We start from the raw sequence: 21,054 nt of genomic DNA, 5'->3' as shown, positions 1-21,054 counted from the left end.
AGTTCCTGTCTGGGCACTCCTCCAGATGTCTTGCAGTTTTAGGATCCCTTTACTTGCTCCTGGAACCAACACATGTGAGTAGATGAGTATATTGATGAGCACGTAAATCCCTTTTTATAAGTACTTCTGCCCCCACAGTATTCCTGTTTATGATGACGATTCATCATTCTCTGTGTTGCAAAATTCTCCTGGGTTGCGTCTGGAGGCTAAGATGGAGATGAGAACAACCTCTTCCCTCTGAAATAATCAACAACGAGTTGAATACATTACTAGAGGTCTAGAGATGGGCTTGTTATTCAGTCCTTGAGCATTCCCCCTTCAATTTCCATTACCTTTTCCAAATAACTCTACGTGTTGCTTTGGAGCTTTTTCCATCCGTAGGCTTCACGTTTCCAGCAGTATTTAGCAGTGGTGCCTGGGTGCGTATTTTGGCCCATTATTAAAGCCCCAGGGTTTCCGAGTGCTCCGGACGGAGCGGGGCAGGGCCGTGCCCGGCGGGGCGGGGCGGGGGCGGCCGTTCCTGCCGGGAAGGTGCCGGTGGCCGCCCCCCGCCCGCCCGCCCCCCGCGCTCCGCCCCGGCGCTGCCCGGGCTCGGGGCGGGCTCGCTCCGGCGGCAGGGAGCGGGCACGGGGCACCGCAACTTCGGCAGGATGAGCGTGGATAACCAGGACGTGCTGCTGGATCTTGAGGGGGAGGAGGAGGAGGAGGAGGAGGAAGATGATGATAACGATGATGGGGAGATCGGTGAGTGGGGGCTGGCGCGGGGAGGGTTCCCCCCGACAGCGGGCTCATCGCGGGCGGTGTGGCTCGGCGGGGCTCGGCCAGTCCGTGCCGGGGCCGCGGGCGCGGAACGCACCTGGCCGTGCGGGCTGGGGCCGGCCGGGGCCGGGAGCCACCGGCAGACAGCGAGCCGCCCCGCCGCTCGCCTCCTTCCGCCAAAACTACTGAGCGTTTTTCCGCGGAAAATTCGGGATGTCTTTGTCCCTGCGGGCGGGTGTGCGCCAGGTGTGGTTGCCTTACGGAGCGCCGTGGCGATAGTCCCGCTTCAGTAGCATCGGCACGGCTCAGTGGGCGAGAAGCACCGAAAACTTTGCCCGTTCTTTCCCTGTGAGCTGAGGGAAACGCGTGAGAGGGGGCAGAAGCAGCGCTTTGCAGGGAGCGCGGTGCCGGAGACCTTTGGGGCGGCAGTGACCTCCCAGCGCGGGCACAGCCCGTGTCCCGGTGCCTCGGTCCTTGGGAAGACACAAAGGTGCCATCCCCGTGCCTCGGTCCTTGGGAAAACACGAACGTGCCATCGCTCCGGCCGCCCGGCGCTCGGAGCATCCCTTTGCTGCCCGACTGGCGTGCCTTGGCTGGACACCGAGCTAAGCAGAAGGGTAATCACAGAACGGCTTGGGATGGAGAGAGCTTGAAGATCATCCAGCTCCAGCACAGCTGCCATAGGCAGGGACACCTTCCAGCAGACCGGGTTGCTCACAGCTCCATCCCACCTGGCCTCAAACACAGTCAGGGAAGAGGCATCCACAACTTCTCTGGGCAGCCTCTTCCAGCGCCTCACCATCCTCGCAGTAAAGAACTTTTCCCTAATACCTAATCTAAACCTACCCTCCTTCAGTGACACCACTCCCTCCCCGCAGAACAAAACACGCAACAAAGCAAAGTAAAATGTAAGGAGGAAATTGGCAAAGCAAAGAAAGATAGTGATTTTGCTGGGGGGAAAAAAGGCATATTGTGTCTGCCAGAAAAGCAGATATTAAAATGGACAGAGAGTTTTATATTCAAAGTGTATGTTAGTCTTGTTCCAATGCCAGTAGCCCAGGACAATGACATTGTATTTACTGTGGGAATGAATTCTATTAAAGTATTTCCAGAAAACAGCCCAAAAAGGGTTGTTTCTCAGCTGGTTCAGACTGAAAGGGTCTGTTCATTTCACTGAAGAGACACAGATTTACTACAGTTCAGAAGCTGTTTTTCAGATGCAGTAGCCAAGATATTCTAAAGCCTTTTATTTCTAGTTCACTTGTTAAAATAAATCTAACAAATAAAGAATGCAGGCAAAAGTCAGTTAGACAAGCAAGTAGAAGCTGGATCTGTATATGTAAATTTTAACAAATAAAAAGGGTTTCTGCTCATTATTTTTCAAAAGGCTGTGAATGTTTTTGCTGAAAAGCACATATTTTTGATGATTTTTTAATATTTGGTCTGAATTTCTGCATTTTTCAAAAATTTTAGTGACATTAACTCTCTCTTTTTCATTGCCTCCAAATATTAATGCTTAATAATGGTAAATACAGTCTGCCACATTTGTTCAGTTAGCTCACTCCAGAAGTGCATAAAGTTTGAGCCTCACCCAGTGTCTGAGGAAATCAGGGAATGTCTTTCCTTCAACATTATTAGCCTTTGTTTCAGATGGGAGTATCCCTTGACTTACAGTAATAGTCCAAAGACAAATCCAGTTTTCCATATGAAGTGCAGCAAAGGTATTGTTTGACTCCACTCCCTGAATTTAAAGGGTGGATCAGCACTGCAGTGTATTAATCAACAGCTGTCTTTTCCATTCTTCACTCCAGAGAACCACTGATTTTTTTCCTACTCATAACTCTTTATCCAACTTGGGGATAGTTCAGCTCTCACAGCCAGCAAATCATGAGTTTCATATACTGTATACAACAGTTGGGAACAACTCATGCTATGTGGCAAAATTGCCTAAAAATTGTGCAGTGATGATTTCATGAGTTGTTGTGTTATACAGAGCCTGTTACACAGCACCTGGCTTTGTCACATTTGCTATTCTGCCTTGCAAAATACATGTGTAACTGTCTTAAGGTTTTTATATTAGGTATAATTACAGGAGAACTATTTTATTAGTATGACAAATATATTAATCATCCATTTACCTCCAGTTTTTTTTTGCCACTTGCATCTGCAGTTTTCCCAAGGACATCATCCCTGGTTCAGTAAGTAAGCAGGATTTCTGAATTCTTTCCAGTTCTATTCAAGGTTAATCCAAAGTGTTTATATCTCATCAGAAAAGCATTATTATGGAATGTCAAGGTTTGCAGTCATGGCACATAAAGGGAGCGATCTGTCTCATTTTGGCATACAGTTGGTTTTGGTTGTCCATGCTGATGGCCAGCAAGCCACTCATGTCAGAGGCAGTGTTGGGCAGGCATCCAGAGAGAGAGCTGTTCTCGAGTCTCAGTCCACAGGGAGGTACCAGAGCTGCTCTGCCTGTTGTTCAGAGCTTTGACACTAATTGTTTGGATCAGAGTTGTGCTTAGGGAAGAAAGTCTTGTCCTAAGGTTAGACTTTTTGGCAAGTTGCAACTTTTTCTTTCCAATGCTTAAACAAGATGGACAACTTTTTCATTTGGACTTAGGCTGTTTTCAAGAGGATTTTTACATCAGTGGCATTTTTTTCCCCTTTATAATTTATTCTTTCCCTAGTGCAAACCTCACACCATATCCAAATTGATTTGCTTGTGTTTGAGGATTTACAGGATATTTGAGTATGCTTTCCAGAAAAATTAACTTGTGCATACAATATCCAGAGGCATTCCTCCTGATTACCCATCCAACAAGAAATGCTTTTGCTTTTGTCTTCATAGGGATATGTTAGCAACTTGCTTACGCCTTGTGGTCTTGGTTTTACTCAAATATATATCCTATTTGCTTCTTGAGCCTAGAGTCTACATCTTGTCATCTTTTGACACTGCTGCAATAATGACCAGACCATGCTTTATAGATGACCAAGAAAAGGATGTTCGTATGTCAGCCTTTTTCTTCTCACACAATGTGCTGATGAGGATTCAGGGGGAATTACAGCTCTTCTTTCTAAGAAGGCTTTCATGCTGTCGTTCTGGACACATTTTCAGCAACTACAATAAAAGTGTACAAAAGTAGTGGTTTATTCAAGCAACATAATAATTGTGGAGCCTAAGACAACCAGTTTTGTTCAGCCCACTGTACAGCTGGAGCCCTGCCCTGACGGGTGATGTAACCCAAATGGTGTAGAATAGCAATTCTTCACCTCCTTACTTTTGCTCACTGTTATGTTCTTTTGTTTCCTCATGGCATATACTGCATTTAATCATGCTGCCTGCCCAGAGCTTTTATTTTTTTCCATTTCAATAGTTCCAATAACATGATGTTCCTTGTATGACCCTACAAATATTGTTGATATCATATACTGTACTCCAATATAAAAATACAACATACCCGCAATGTCCTCCAAATTACTCCATTTTGCCTTCATGATTCTCTGAAATGGGCAGTTCTCTACAGAAGTCTTCTAAAGGCAATAGAAAGCCTGAACATTTAAATTCGTTTTCTCAGAAGTGTGGCCTTGTCCTGCAATTTATTAAGTATAATCTCCACCTTTGGAAAATTTCAAAGGGGCCAGATCTTATATTTTCTTAACACGCAAGACTTTATAAATAGATTCTTTTAAAAAAGTAGTTTTGTTTCTGAATGGACACTTTCTTCCTTTTCAGTCTGCCTACAGTAGTAGGGAGTAAAACTGCCCCAGTGGTGTCTTTTCACACCTGGTTTTCTTCTCTTTTGCTTCTCATACTTGCAATCAACTTAAAAAATGATTGAGGCACATTGCAATTCTCCATTCTCCTGAAGATGGCATAAACTGTCTGATGAGCTGAGAATCAATAATTTCTGCTCCCTGCACTCTGTTTGGGACCCTGCTCTTGTGTGTGGACACCTCATGTGTGTATGTTCCTGCAGAAACAAGCAGGAATGTAGACACATCGTCTCGGTTATTCTATTAAATTACTATTGGAGTTAGTGTGTGTGGACACCTCATGTGTGTATGTTCCTGCAGAAACAAGCAGGAATGTAGACACATCGTCTCGGTTATTCTATTAAATTACTATTGGAGTTACTCTTGGGGCAGTGAGAAACTCCTCCTGGTGAGCTGGGACTTGCACAGGTTCAGGAAACACTGGAGTGTTACACTGGCCAACATCTAAACCACTTTTCATGCCTTCATGTCCTTTCTCTTATATCTTTTACACTGATGGTTTACCCACTTTTTTTTTGTCTCTTCATACTTCTGCACTTTTCTCTCCCAAAATTCTGCCACTTCACCTTTTGCAGAATCCAGGCCACAGATGATGACACAATCCAAGCCACACAATTACATCAATTGTCACCACATGTGGTTCCATTTGAAAGTACACTGCTCTTTACACTCACTTTTTAAGGCTGATTTAATTATTTTTCTGCAAAACTCCTAAAAACCAAATGCTGAGAATATAAATCTTTAATTGTAATATAATTACCAGTTTGCAGCTATTTATAATTCATAAATTCTGGAGGAGATCAGAGAATCAGGCGGGAATTTAGGAAATTTATACAACCTTCAAACATATACCGAATTTAAATCTATTTTTAAAGGGTTTTTACCATACCTGAATTCAAAGTTGTCTATTAAAAACTTCCTGTACTGTGAAAATATTCTTTCTTCCTGTATTGTGAATTTAGCTGTACTGAACATATGAGTGCATTTTACAGGTAAGTCTACAAACTGTAGGAGGACTAATTTGCCACTGTATTAGGTTGTGCAAATTGCACAACTTTAATGGTAATAGTTTTGTTTCTTTTCCTAATTATTAAGTAATAAATTTAATGGTGGATATTTATCACACGTCATTCCCTGAATTTTTTCCTCTGTTTACACAAGCCACAATTTCCTTTAAGAGGAGGAATACTCTACACTATTATGCTCAACAACTTAAGATTTTTTAAAACTACCTTTCAGGCATTACCATTTGTGAAAAAGAAAACTCATTAAATTCAATATGTAGGGAAAAGCCAGAATTTTGTTATGTGGTACAGAACTTCGGCAGTTCTGTAATGTTACAGTTACTAAAAGTAATGCAATCAAAAGCTCACAAAAAACTGTCCTAATATCAGTTGATTTGTGCTTTAGGCAGAATATGAAAATGCAGATAGAGAACTTGAATTTGAAGAGATCAGAGACTTGGAAGGGAAGATGTACACATGCCATAACAGATGTTGTGTTTCCACGCAAAAGGGCCTTTCAAGAGTAATTAGAGAAGAATTACTAATAAGATCTGTTACTATATGCCTGGGAAATACTTAGAATCACAGAATGGGTAAGATTGGAAAGGACCACATTGGGTCACTGATCCAACCTCCCTGCTCAGGCAGAGTCATCCTAGAACACATTGCACAGGATTGTGTCCAGATTGTTCTTGAGTATCTCCAGTGAGTGAGACTCCACAATCTCTCTGAACAATCTGTTCCAGAGCTTGGTGACCTGCGCAGTAAAATTATTCCTCATATTCAGGTGGAACTCCCTGTGCATCAGTTTCTCCCGGTTGCCTCTTGTCCTATTGCTTGGCACCACCAAGAAGAGCCTGGAAACCTCCTCTGGACACCCTCCCTTCAGATACTGATAGACATTGACAGAGTCCCCTCTCAGTCATTTCTTCTTGAGGCTGAACAGGCACAGCTCCCTCAGCCTTTCCTCATAAGAGAGATGCTCCATTCCCCTGATCATCTTTGTCACCCTCTGTGGGACCCACTCCAGGAGCTCCATGTCTCTCTTGCCCTGAGGAGCCCAGAACTGGGCACAGCACTCCAGATGTGCCTCAGCAGGGCTGAGTGGAGGGACAGGATCAGCTCCCTGGACCTGCTGGCAGTGCTGTTCCTAATGCAGCCCAGGATTCCATTGGCCTTCTGGCCACAAGGGCACTGCTGGTTCATGGACAGCTTGTTATCCTCCGGGATCCCCGGGTCCTTCTCCACAGAGCTGCTTCCCTGTAGGAGGGCCCCAAGGTTGTCCTGATGCAGAGAGTTATTTTTCCCCAGGTGCAGGATCCTGCATTTGCTTTTGCTGTATTTCAGACACTTCCTCTCTGCCCATCTCTCCAACCTGTTGAGGTCCTTCTATAGCACTGCACAGATCTCTGGGATGTGAGCCATTCCTTCCAGCTTCCTGTTGTCCATAAAGTTGCTATAATTTATGCCATTCAATGAAGTTATCGCTGAAATCACCTCATCATACTATTTCCTCATACCTGCCAATTCCTTGGAAATGATGGGTGGTATGCTGTGCACTTAAGATATAGTTTGCTACTAGACATGTGGCTAACCTCAAGGGGAATCTGATACTAAAATGGGTGTTTTCTGCTGTGATTACTAAAAAAAAAAAAAAAAACCAAACACAAGGGTGCTTTTGTTTTACATGGCATAAATTAAATAGTCTTGTACCCCTTAAAAAAGTAAAATAAAGTAGCATTAGCCTAAGTTTGGGATTAACTGGTGTAGCCAGGAAAAGGAGTTACTGACTGCTGTGCTTTTTATATAATGCACAAATAATAAAACTAAATATTGTCTGCTTGACATGAGAAAACCTTTAGAAAAGGTGCTTCAGGCCTTAAGCATATGGAACTGCTGCAGTTGCGTGTTTAACACGATAATTTATTTAACAGAGGGTGAATGTCAAGGAGGACAGCTCTGGAGAAGGTGCCATGGGTTGGTTTATGTGCTGTTCTCATATTGAAGAAACAAAGGTGAAGGGAGAAATATTATGCAAGTGCTGAGCTCTGTATCCTGATTAATAGAAAAAATCAGATTATTTTTAGTGGACGGTCACTAGTGCTACAGTGCATGTCTTTGACATGGTCCTTTCTAACAGTCTGAAATATTGCTGTACAAAATACATATTATTAAACTGATATTTGGTATTTATATTTTAATATGAAATTTCTAAAAATATTCACTAGGGGCCAAATATTCAATAGGCCTAATACCACTTGCAGGTTTTAGGGTTTTCTGTTTCAAACTCAGTCTTAGTGTGAGTGTAGGTGGAACAGTCTTACCTCTGAAGAGAGTGAGTTCATCTGCTGCATTGGCTGTGAGGAGAGACTGCTCGGACATTGCTGCTGTCTGGTGTTCTGGTTCCAGTCTGATGGATCTGGAAGCTGAAGTGAAAACTGGAGTCTGTAATGTCACAAACGAGTGAAGCAGCACAAACTGGTTTGGCTGCAGAAAGTATTCCCACCCCCAGCCAGCCCCCAGCAGCAGCCTAGGTCTCCTTGGCACTCTAGCCCTGTGTTTCACTGGGGAGTCTCAGTGCCAGTGTGGTAGGAATGCAAAGCTGCAGGGAAGGACACTGCACACTTTATCTTCTTATTGCTGCTGTCTGTGGCAAATGAGAACTGGCAGTCATGTGCACTGCCACCAAACAGTGGATTAGTTTTGGTAGTCAAAGAATGCAAGCATCTAAGCATAGATCTATTGTCTTTTCCACCCCTCACAATTTACTCAGGCATTCCACATCTCTCTGAAGGCTTTGTCACAGAAGACAGACAATCAATTCCCTTGATTGTATCCCAAGAGAATACACAGCCATCTGAAATATATTTTTGCTTAATTTGATGGAATTACTCTCTTCTTACCTGCCCCATTCTCAAGTATTTGATAACAGCAGTAGACATATAGACAAGGTTCCCTGCAGGGACTTGAGAAGTGAGCTTCTGAGGCATCCTTAATGAGTGCCAGATTCAAATTGTAAAATTAATAAAATATACTAAACTGCAAACTGAACTTTAAGAAGTTTAGTTACAAGTCTGCTGGACCATAAACATTCCTTTCAGTGTTTTTGTGACTCATGTGGTAGAAATAGCAGCTTAGTTTCAGATTGTAAAGGCACTTCAATTAGTGTAAAGGCACTTCAATTTAGTTTTTACATTAAATACAATTAAAATAATTTCCAACTAAACCACTATTCATCAACATCATTTTGACACAACTGAAAATTAAAGTTTTGTAAGAACTGCCACCAACAGCAGATTTTTCTTTGCTTTTACTGTTTCCCTTCCTTTCATTTTTTTTTGTAGATGGAATTCATCTGGCCCCATTAATCTGGTTAGTCAGGTTCTCCAGCATTTTTTAGATATGATTTATTATCGGACATTAAATATTTGCATAGGAGACTGCTTACATTACAGTCATCAGAATGAGCTGAGCAGCAGTGCTCTGCTGTAGGAAACAGCCACTACCTCTTCTGTGTTCAGTGCTGCTTGAGACCAGCTGGTGCAGCAGGATAAATGCCTGGAAAACTTGAATTCCCCTGGTGTGTGTCTGTCCTGCAGGCTTCCAGCATGGGTGGAGATAGGATCACAGAACCACAGAATGGTTTGGGTTGGAAGGACCTGTAAAACTCATCTAGTCCAGCCCCACTGCTGTGAGCCCCATCTTCAATCAGATCTGCTTGCTCAGGGCCCCATCCAGTCTGGCCTTTAATGTTTCTAGGGATGGGACTTCAACCACCTCTGGGCAACCTGTTCCAGTGTGTCACCAACCTCATTATTAAAAACTTGTTCCTTATAAGTAGACTGAGTCTACCCTCTGTTAGCCTAAAACCATCACCCCTTGTCCTGTCTCTAAAGGCCCTGATAAAAAATCTGTCCCCATCTTGCTTATATGCCCCCAGTTTGTCCTAAAATGACAAAATAAGGTTTCCCCAGAGCCTTCTCTTGAGCCCGAAAGCTTTTGGCTCTTTTTCCATGGCTGCAGCAGAGACTCTTCAGCTGTCCCTCTACTAGTTTGGGAAATTGCAGTCAGTTAAGGAATCTTCATTGTCTAGGAAGTGTGGGAGCAAGAAAAGCTTTTGTTGAGATACCCTGCACCTCCTATGGTGTGCTGATACTAATGGACTTGTGTCAGGAGAAGGGGATGAGATTTGTGACTTTTCAGTGGGTGAAATATCGTGGATTCTTTCCTTCCTTTGTGGGAGGAATAGTAACTAAAAAATGTCATCTGGGCTGCAGATCAGGTTGGAAAGAATGAGAAGTGATTGTTAAATTTTGGTGGTGTAGTAATCCTGCTAAAGATGCTGGCAACTGATATTAGTAATCCAAGGGTGTGCTAACACAGTGGAGGAGTTAAGACCCATGACCAAACAGCCTATGGAGAAGCTGTGGTCTGTTACTGTGATTCAAGAAAGCCTGAGAAAAGCACCAGACTTGAGCTTAGATCACTGAAGAGACTCATGTAGCACAAAGCAGGGTCTTACCTGAGGGTTCTCATAAAATAAAACATGTTGAAGTCATGAAAAGAGTGAGGAAATGGAAGTGAAGACAAAACATGTGAGTTCTGGGTACAGACTGAGAAAGAAAGCAAGCAATTGAAAGTGAAAGAGGAAGAACTGCTGACAGTATTCACTGGGGAGGGCTGGCCAGTGCAGCTGTTAAGAAGCAATTGTTTGCTGTGGGTGCTGAGGCACTGGAGCTCCCAGAGGAGCTGTGAGTGCCACGTGCTTGGGAGTGAGCAGGGCCAGGCTGGATGGAACTCTGAGCACCCTGTCCAGTGGAATGTGTCCCTGTCCATGGCAGGGAGGTTGGGAACTAGATGGCCTTTAAGGCTCCTGCCAACCCAAGCCATTCTGTGATTCTATGATTCTGTAATTATAGTCACCTATTTGTCTGGTCAGGAACTCATTAAGCAATGGCATAAAGATTCTTCCAATTGAGTTCATCAGGAAAATAAACCGCAGAAGGGACTAAGATAATATAGCTGTGGGTGCAGTGAATTGAAATAATTCATCTGTGCCATTTTCATGTATTTTTTAATATATAGCAAAAATTGAAATGTGTTCATTGGTAATTTATCCAGCAGGGGAAAAAAATTGCTATCTTCATACTCTTAGTTATTTGCAAAAAAATTTTCACTGCTGCAGGTTTGGCACTGTAGTTAGAGATAATAAGAAGGCTGAGATGATAATCCAGAGGGCTCTAGCAGTGCCAGAGAGTTTTATTAGTTTGTGTGCAATATTAGTAAGATTATTGGTGTTATTTTTCTGTGTTTTTTCTGTAAGTAGTCTAATGGAGTTTTTACAGGCATTAATGAATAAGGATGAGGTCAAGCAAGGCACACTTTACCCTTGTGAGCAGTCCCTTTGACTAGAGTGGGAATAGCATCATTTTTGTAAACAATGTTGCAAAAGCAGAATTATTCCCTAATCGAGGTAATATCTCTATTAAATATTTCATCATCTCCATATATGCTGATTTATTCTAGGAAAAATAATTAAATTCATTTAATCATTCTGCTGTCTATAAAATACAAGAAGGATCTTTGCACTAAAGCACAATTTAATCTATAAAATGATGGTAGTACTTAAGACACAACCCAGCAATTGCTCCTGCAATATTTGGTAAGGCTTAAACATGCAATAAATTTTTTTTTAATGACCTGAAGAATAGACGAGTCAATGCTGGAATATATTTTTTAACTTGTTTCTTGCTGATAACCAAGTCAGGAGAGAGAAAGCTTCAAGGGCAATGCAGTCCAGCCAAGGAGAGCTCCAGATGTTTTTGTAAGCTTATTGGAGTTTACGAGAAAAGCGAAGTTCATCTTTCACAGAACCACAGAATAAGCTGATTTGGAAGGGATCCACAAGGATTATTATTAGCTCCAGGCAGGACAGCCCCAAGAATCGCACCATGTGCCTGAGAGCATGGTTGAAGTGGACCCTGCCTTGGTGCTTGACCACTTCCCTGCAGAGACTGTTCCAGTGCCCAGCCACCCTCTGGGTGAAGAACCTTTTTCTAATATCCAGCCTAAACCTCCCCTGACAATGACTTCAGGCCATTCCCTTGGGTCCTGTCACTGGTCACCACAGTAAAATCTGGGGAGTCCTTTAATTGCTAAAACTACAATTTCCTCATTAGGAAACAAAAGTACAGTTCGTTTCTAAACTCTGGGTCCAACACGAAGAATGCTTGCAGGCAGAGTCTTTGCACCTACACACAAGTTAAAAAGTACATCTAGGTTTTGACTTATTTTCACTGTTTTAAAAGTAATTAAAAGTATCTTTTTGGTACCCTCCTATAAACACACTGTCTAACATCAGAGTGTGAGAAATACTTTAAAGCAAACATGCTGAGCATCTTGTTACAGAAATTCAAATATATCTCCTTTGAGACATATAAATTTAATAGCAGTGGGTATAATTTTATAAATCTATCTCAAGATTTCTAATTAGATAGTTCATTGATCCACAGGCATTGAAGGCTGACCAAACAGCCATCTGCAATTACAATTGTATCAATTATGTCAGCTCCCAGTGAAAAGGCTCCATAGCTGCTGCCTGAAGATTTGGCATTGGTGAGGAACACCAAAGGCTCAGCTTGGCTGCTAAAAATCCATAGCTTGGCTGCTATGTTTGGAGCTTGGGGCAACTGCTGTGGGAGGGCTGCCCTCCTGGAAAACACAAGGAAGGCAGGGTATGCTAGTTCCCTCTGTAAAGGGGTGGTATTTTTGACAGTATGGTTGAGGTTGATCTTGGCAAATCTGTCTCATGACAAAAGCAGAAGTAGCTTGTCTTCTTTATATTTCCTGCTTCAGGACAGATTGTTTTAGTTGATCTGGGATAAAAACAAGCAAACAAAAATAAACCACATTGTTTTAAGCAATGAAGAAAACACCGTCTAATTCAAGAAGGCCCTTGGGGACCTTCAGCCCTGGAGGAGGTATAAAAGCAGCTTATCAGCCTTTTGACCAGAGGCCAAACTCGACAGTCCTCTCCAAAGCTGGGACAGTCCTACAGCGAGTCAGCCTCCAGACTATATGCATGTGTACCATGGTTCTGGGCATGCATGAGACCTAGGGGAGGGAGAGTGTTCACACAGAAATAGTTAACAGCTTGTGCTGCTTCTTGGTTTCATCCTTTCTACTTCTTAAAGTATCAGCAGTACTGTGTTTTAGCAGCTGCTTTAGATAAGATCTCACTAACTCTTCTGGAATTACTCAGGGAAAGAAAACATAAAACCAATGATATTTTATGGAGTTTGGGCTCAAGTTTGGACTCAACCTTTTGATAGCTGTTACACTGCCACCATTCCATGTACTTGTCTCAGGCTGTGGTAGGAATACTGATTTTTACAGGATTACCTGCAGCCTGCTCGTGTAGCTCTCACACAACAGCCTAAACTTCTGAGGTAGCAGGCTGCTGCTCCTTTCTATGTTCCAGTCCATGTAGGGAAGGATTACAAGTCAAACATGAAAATGATTATTTTGAGATGAGTGGATCCAGCAGCGTCTGTGTAGTTATCTAAGTGTGTAAATGTTGCAGTCTTAGTCCCCAGAGCCTGGGGGTAGCTGTTCAGTAGGTGTTTTTCAGTGTGGGGTTTTTTCAGTTGTTTATTTTCCAAAATTTTTCATTAGGAAAGCATAAATAATAATAATAATACTCCATTTATCATTTGCGATGTGGTTGCTTTATTTTCATTTGTTTATTCAGAATGGAAGAGAGTTTAATTAAATGCATTTGGGATAGATGTTTATCCTGTGCTCTAAGATCAAATGTGTCCATCAGAAGAGCTTCTGCATCTCTCACTGTGTACAGTTCGCCCCATTTGTCTCATCAGAATGTTCCTTAGGAACACCTTGCATGCAAAAATAAACATTAGAGAAATCCTGTTTGCTTTCATGATGAGTCTTTCAGTTCTTTTCCATATCCATCACTATCTTCTTTGCTGTTTTCTTGTGCCAGCTTTAGGGCCAGTCATTCTCTTGGCATTCAGAATGCCAGGTTTGAGTTCATATGACCAGATCTGGCTCATGCAGAAGAGAAATGTCACTTACGAGTGGCATAGGATATTCTTCAGGTCCAAACTGCACAGCTGAAGTGCCAGCCTAGAGCAAGCAGGGATAGAGGAGTCATTCCATGATTTCACGTTTCTGTTTTTCTCCAGTTTGCTGAAAATAAAGTAAACTAAAATCTGGAGGTAAAATCCTCTGGTTTGTGTTCAGGGACCAGATTGGATGACCTTGCAGGGATCACTGGATGAATAGAACCTTCCAGTCTTGCAGTCTAGGAGCTGGATCCACACATTTTAAAAGGTCATTTTTCTTACCTTTGACACAAAAAATGGAATCTGCAGTAAAGCCTTTCCAAAAACAGAACAAATCTCAGCACATATATTATCCCCATATAAGGGATAATGACTAACCTTCTAACAGCCCGTCACACTTGCATTTTCCCTACTGTAGTAACGAGATGCGTAAGCATTCTAAACTCAGCTTAAACGAAAAACAGCTCTCTAGAGGCTGCTGGTTAGGTTTTGGTTTTATTTCATTGCAAAACTGATTTTTTACATTTTCTCCCTTCAACAGTTTTGAAGAAATGGATTAGAATCTCAGTGGAAATGAGTTTGTGGCGAGGGCCATCGCTGGGTCTCTCAGCACTGGTCTCTCTGATGGAGATCTGTAATGTTGTACAAAATGAGCAAACCCTGTGGCTGTTCCTGTGTTACTGCCATCTGGTATGTTCATCACATTGTAAAACAGTTTAGCAGGATTCTTTACAATTCTTTACAATTCTCTTCTAGACACCAAAGTGAAATGTCTTTCCCTGCTTGCATGCATTTCCTCTTCTGTGGGCTTTTTAAAAAATTTCATGGAATTACACTATGTTGTAGGTGAGACAGGAGTAAAGGAAGGGTTTGGCTTTTTCCTCATTATTCTTGCTGCTTGGTTTTGTTATAGTTGAACAGTATCTAAGATTTGATGCTAGTAATTTTTCATCAGGATCATTACAGTATAGTCCTGAGCTCTGTCAGCTCCCTCCTCAGATACACTGTCAAAATACAAATATTTTTATTCTCTGTGCTAAGCAAAAGGAGATTTGTGTTTTTAAATTAATGAGTATTCTTTACTGATAAGCTCTTAGAGAGAATTTACTCAATCTAGGATGGCTAATCTTCTGTGAAGGAGCAGCAATTGCTAGAGAAATCTAGAAATGGCACTTTATGCCAGACTATCATGTGCTTACTCTGATGGGTCTAAAGCTGTCCTGCTGTTCCTGCTCTGAGAGGCTTGTTCACAATGGTGGTGGGTGACCATACTGAAGTCTGAAGTACGACTCCAGCCAGGGAATAATCCTTCTATTTGGGTTGCTCCTAAGCACTTAAGCTAGATACCATATACTTTATTAACATTGTTGCACGTCAAGCAATCGAAAAGCTCTCTTGTCCCATGGTCAGCACCGTTCTTACATTTTCTCAGGTATCTTTGGATCTCAGAGCTTGTAATACTGTGTAATATATCTGACAATATTTCTAATGTGCACCTCATGGATAGGTGATTAGAAACCTGCTGCTCCTCTCTCACCCAGAGCCAAGACGTGCAAGAAGCAGCTGCAGGGATGCTCAAAAGCATTTAAGGTGATCTAAAAAAATGTACTACTTCTGTCTGATTCTGTATGTGGGAGGTTTCCTGCCTCTGTGCCCTCATTTTACACTTTGGGACCCTGAATGGTGGTTCGGACCCAGAGCACTGCTGGATTCTCTTGGGGCCTGGAGGCTGGGCTGGGTGCACCGCTGACCTTCTGTAAAACATGGGAACAGCCTGAGTGTCCACTGTCTGGTGAAAAGGGGCAGTAAGAACTGCACAGGAGGCAAGATGCAGGCCAATGACTGTGCTGTGACAAAAGCTGGGGTCTGGGAGCAGGCATCCTGCCCAAGGACAAGGGCCAGGAACTAGAGCTAAGCCCTGCAGCTGAATGACCACGAGACACTAGTGTGACATCATCTGACAGAAAGGACAAGCCACCCGTTGGGCTTACAAACCAGGTGACAGACTACCCATCCCAACAAGAGGCTGATTGCAGCCAAAGGCATGGCTTGATGGTGGCATCACCTTAGACAGCTAATTGTCAACCTGCCTAAGCTCAGGGCTTGCTCTGTGACTGTGCAGTGGCTGATCTGTCCATTCAGTCACCTTAACCTGGGGGCTCTTCACCAGTGACTAAAATGACCAGGGTCTTCAGCATGCCATTCTCTCTCCAGAGAAATATACTTCATTTTTTCCATCCTTATCTTGTTAGAGGACTGTAATGGCTGTTGGGATCTTACATCCTTCTATTTCTGTGTTTTCAAAGTCCAGGGAAAAATTTTTGTGTTGTCTCTAGAACTTGCTTTTTTTGCCTTCGTGTTTTCTGAATGTGTTTGTGTATAAATTTGTTGAGTTGGTATTTTCATATGCATTTATTTTTTGTTTTTATTTGAAGAGTGGACTTTTTAATGCCAGGCAGAAGGAACATATTCTTATTTTCCATCAGACTGCCCACACTACTTTTATTAGAAAGCTGTGTGCCCACATGCATCCTTCTTGTTAATGCCTCTTTTTCCAGAAAGGAACTTAGAAACCTCTGTGTCTTCAAAGCCACAGGGTCTGTGCTGTGTGATCTTCTGTCAGGCACGAAGCTGTCAGACCTTACCAGCTGTAGTTACTGGGCATCACAAATAGAATTTTCAGCAGAAACCAGAATTTTTATTCATGGTGGTTGTAATAAGATAAAACAACCATACGGGTTGGTTGTGGGTTTTTCCATCATGGTATTGAATTTACACTAATTACATTATTCTGAACTGACTTTTGAAACTTAATAAATTTGATCCGTGAGAAAAAGTGTCCATAGTTACTGTGATTACTTTTCTTGCAGTGCATTTTGAGATTACTCTGCAGCAGCACAGAGTGCTGCTGCATATGGACCACCAATCAAATTGCCTGATTAGGTGAAATTCTAGACTTTCAGCAAAGTTTCCTCATGCCAATTGCAGCAATAATTATTACATCATTTCTGCTCAAGGGAATCACTCAAATGCTTCAGATATAATTTCATTTCTAAACTGACTGTATAATTAAATAATACAGTATAGCCAGTAGTAATCTTTCTCCGTATTTAAATGCAAATTTTACCAGTTACCAGCAGGAGCCATAGCATCCCTAATTGGTTGCAGCTAATAATATATTATGACCAAAAAATGTTAACATTAAGGCTATGAAGTCAAGCACTTAGAAGTTAGGCAGTGTCAGCATTAGTATTGCCCAGACAACTTGCATTTCCCTGCCATTTGTTTAAATGCAAGTTACAGTGTTTATGTACACAATCATTGTTCTTTTTTTCCTCTTAAGTCCATTACCTCATTTAGTAGACTGGTAGCAATTGCAGATTTCTTTTTATCTTCCTCATAAACAGCATGGCTCCAGAACTTGTTTAACTCAAATTATCCAAGCATTGCACAGAACATTTTCATTTCTTTCATCCTCTGTGTTTCTATGGTGCTTTTGCCACACCTGAACACTATATCCAACAGGGATGTCAGTGTCAGGTTGCCTACAACTCCTGTTTTTAGGGAGTCATGGAGTTTCAGGCTCTTTTCACAGGAATGTAGGATGCTGAAGTGATTACTAAGATGTGGGGAAGGTAAAACACATCTGAATGGATTGTGCAAGCACAAGATGCTGAACAGAGAGATCCAGATTGCACTGGCAGGAATCCAGTGCAATTGCAATGGCAAGAATGCATCTTCTGCAAGGCCACAAGAAAATAATTTTTAACCACTTTTGTACAGTCAGATCTTAATTCCACTCTGTGTTTATAGTTTATAAACTCCCTGCTCTTCTTAAAAAGTTGTCTAACAAATGGTCACCAATGACAAAAGGTTTGGGACACATTTTTCAGAAACAAGAGCTTTTCCAATATTGCTATTACAAATGCCATACCACACTTCATCATAGAACCATCATAGAACAGTTTGGGTTGGAAGGAACCTTTAAGATCATCTTGTTCCAACCCCTCTGCCATGGGCAGGGATATCCTCCACTGGACCAGGTTGCTCAGAGCTCCATCCATCTTGGCCTCAGACACAACCAGGGATGGGACATCCATAGCTTCTCTGGGGAACCTGTTCCAGTGCCTCACCACCTTTACAGCAGAGGATTTTTTCTAGAATGTGATCTAAGCACACTCTCTTTCAGTTGAAAGCCATTCCCCCTGGTCACCACATGCTGTTGTAAGTGGTCTCTCTCAGTGACAAGCGCCCAGCTGTGCTGTAGAAGTGCTGAGCTCCCTGGCAGCAGCACCCTGGGCAGCTGGCTTGAAAACTCTGCTGAGAAAAGCTGGGCTAAACCTTGTTTGAGCAGCTTGCTCAGCACCACGTGTATCACATCCTGAAGCAGGGACACAGGCCCCTTCTCTGAGGCTGTATGCAAATTCTTTGACAAAGAGATAATCTTTCTTCTTTCAGTCTTCCAACAGCCCTATATACTGTCTGTCTTTTACAAAAATTACTTGAAGTTCTAGACAGACAAGTTTTACTTAGTCAAACCTGGAGTCATCGTCATTGCAGCCCCATCTTGTATACAAAAGAAGGTAGGACCCTGGAGAAAAAAGTTTGGAGTTTATACTGAAAAATTATTTCCTTTGCCTTAAAATCTGCTTACATCTCCTGGGCTAGATCAAGTGGTATTACACTGTACCTTTTACCTTTTTTGTAGTCTCAAAAAATTCTGAAACAGAAAAAACAGGATCCAGTCCTTTCCTTTCTGTCTTTAGAATGAGGAGCTGCAATGACAAAGAGTCTTGAACCAGAACTATTTCAGTGTTCATGAGTTTGAGTTTGGAGTCTTATTGATCTGCTTGCCTGCCACATCTCACTATAATTTTCTTTTTCAGAGGAACCCTGAAAGCCATTAGAGCCACATTAACCAAAGAGGAATTATTGTAGTTACTGATTTAATTCATGGGTTGTAATATGGAGCAACCTGAATTTTTATTTTAAAGGCTCTCTCTCTTTTCTTGTTTATTGGTAAAGAAGCTAAAGCAGTAAACCCCTTGTATTCTAAAGTGTAATGACATTTCTGAGGGCACCACATGGGCTGTACCCAATCTGGGTACAGCAATTTCCTGGCAACCCCCAGGAAATTACCCACAGTGCCTGACAGTAAGGCAGGAAATTCCTGTTAGCCAGCAGTTGCAAAATCATTATTTCAGTTTGTACTTTTGGAATTGAATGTTTTGATTACTCCCAAGTCCTGCTTTAGGGGCCTACATCTCTTCTTTAATTCCATAGACACACATTAATTTCAGCAAGTATATAGCTCAATGTACACTTTCTTTGATTTTCCATTTGTTGTTGAATAATTTCTTTCTAATCTACTAGATAATTCCTATTTACTCTAAACTTGTATATAGATGCATCTTGTTGGTAAGTAAATATACCATAGAGAAAAACATTTTTATTAGTTGACTTAAAGATACTGTATACTTTTTTAAAAGTGCATTTATGAAAGATTTTGCATTTAAAATAATTTATTAAGCAAGAGAAACATTAGTAATTTCATTTCATTATAATAATGAAATTGATGTATCGATTAATGAAATTAATTCTTTCTGGTCATTAAGGGCCATATGCTATGGTTGATACAATTTGGCTTAAAAACTCTCGATCTGGTTGGGCATTTTGGAATACATCAGCAAGAATTTATCTGTAACTTTAAATGCCTACTATGCTCTGCAAAAATCTGTCCTAATGCCCTTTGGGTTCTTAAAATTTGTCTATCTCACCCTTTGCAACCTGGATTTTATTTACTGCAACAGGAAAAAAAAATGCAGCCAGTTCTTCTTGATCCCTTTTTCAGGCTAAAACAGCTTATTCCAAGTAAAGAAATTTTTCTCTCAGAATTTTCTATCAGAGCTAAAAGTCAAAGTTGTCTGTAAGCTGGTGGTGAATTCAGTGACCCAGCTGATCCCTTGTGCCTTATGTTCTTAATGTGACTGAGGTCATTCTTTTTCTCTGCTCTAGAAACTGTGAACTTACATTTTTGACAGTAGGAATTATAATGTTTTCATTATTGTTAAAAATGAAAGAAATGAAATACATATGCATTAAGTATGCCTCAGTTTGTAGGAGTGTGACAGAATCAATCATGAAACAGGCTCATTTGGCAGTCAACATTACAGTAGTTTTCTACCTGATTCCATATATAATTAAACCACATCAGCCCTTAATTGAAAAATTTAAGAAGGCTTGTTTGTTTCATCATTTTAATATATTTAAGTTACTTACTCAATTATAAAAAATATATGTGGAGAAGAGAAGATGATTCAAGCCCACAGTCCAACTTGATATTAATGCCTGAAAAGTATATCAGCCTGGTGCCTACTGACTTAATCACTGTATTCCATTACTTTGACAAAGCAAGCCATGTGTTTGCCATGCATACAATCAGTTTACAACTGAAAAGCATATCAAATATTGTTTAAAATTATAGCAGGTAGACATGCTAATACATTCTAAAACCAAAGGCTGTTTATCTTTAAATTGCCTATTGACAGATGAGAGCCAAAATAATTCTTTCTGACAGCCATTCCAACTGAACGTGAGTAAACTGTTTAGCTTCAGAAAAACCATGTGGAATATTGTAATTAGCAGCTGAATTTCTGCAGTGATTTACAGTCAGCTGGAGTTGGATGTGGATGGAGCCAGGTTGGTTCTGGCATGCACTGCAGCAGTGAGAAACAGGAGCCAACACTGGCTTTTCCGCAGATTACTCTGAAATCACAGAATTGTAACTAAAACATCATTAGCCCAGTGTTTTGTTTCTGAAACTGAGGCTAGGGCTAGTCCCGGTCTCACTGAAATGTTTTAGGATTTTTGCCACAGGTTTTGGGCAATTGGCCCTCTGAGTTCTGAACACATAAGAACTGTTTTACAATTACTGAGCCCCCTAAACTTTGCAATTCAGTATCTCTTAAATATTTAGGTACTGCTATCAGCAGAATCATTTCCACAAAGTCAGATTTCTTGGTTTTATAACTGCCTGCCATTTACTTTATTATTTTTGGTGAACTACAGTGACCCAGACTTGCAATGGCCTCTATTATATAGCCAACTGAATGTTTTCCTGTATAGGGTTAGCCATGAAAGAGCGTTTATTTTTTAAAGTCATTCCACATGTCCCCATCCTTTGTTTGCACAGCTGTAAAAGAAGATAACTTAATGGAAGGAATAGTGTTTCAAACAAGAAAGAATCATCTTCCACGACAGCCATTTCACTTCCTTTGTGCTCCAGCACCATCTATAGCTTCATTATTAGGTTTCTTTGGGCTTCTGAAATGAAAATCAATCAATCAATCAATCCTTATTATGAGGCATAGATTAGGTTTTTGGGTTGATGTTACCTGCAGATCTGCTCTATGTAATTGTACAAAGTATGTAAT

At 41.4% G+C, this 21,054-nt stretch overlaps 1 protein-coding gene across 1 annotated transcript in view; it reads left to right on the top strand.

The window, feature by feature from the left end:
• Positions 1–444: 444 nt before the first annotated feature.
• ANO6 (anoctamin 6) overlaps positions 445–21,054 on the top strand; it is a 71,201-nt gene continuing 50,591 nt past the window's right edge. The window contains exon 1 of the mRNA XM_005480536.4: positions 445–744. Coding sequence (XP_005480593.1) covers positions 651–744 — 94 coding nt within the window. The 5' untranslated portion in view covers positions 445–650. The remainder of the gene's footprint in view (positions 745–21,054) is intronic.

The sequence above is a fragment of the Zonotrichia albicollis genome, chromosome 4 (assembly GCF_047830755.1).
Source record: "Zonotrichia albicollis isolate bZonAlb1 chromosome 4, bZonAlb1.hap1, whole genome shotgun sequence".
In the NCBI taxonomy this organism is placed as follows: domain Eukaryota; kingdom Metazoa; phylum Chordata; class Aves; order Passeriformes; family Passerellidae; genus Zonotrichia; species Zonotrichia albicollis.
This window is presented reverse-complemented; position numbering and strand designations above follow the sequence as displayed.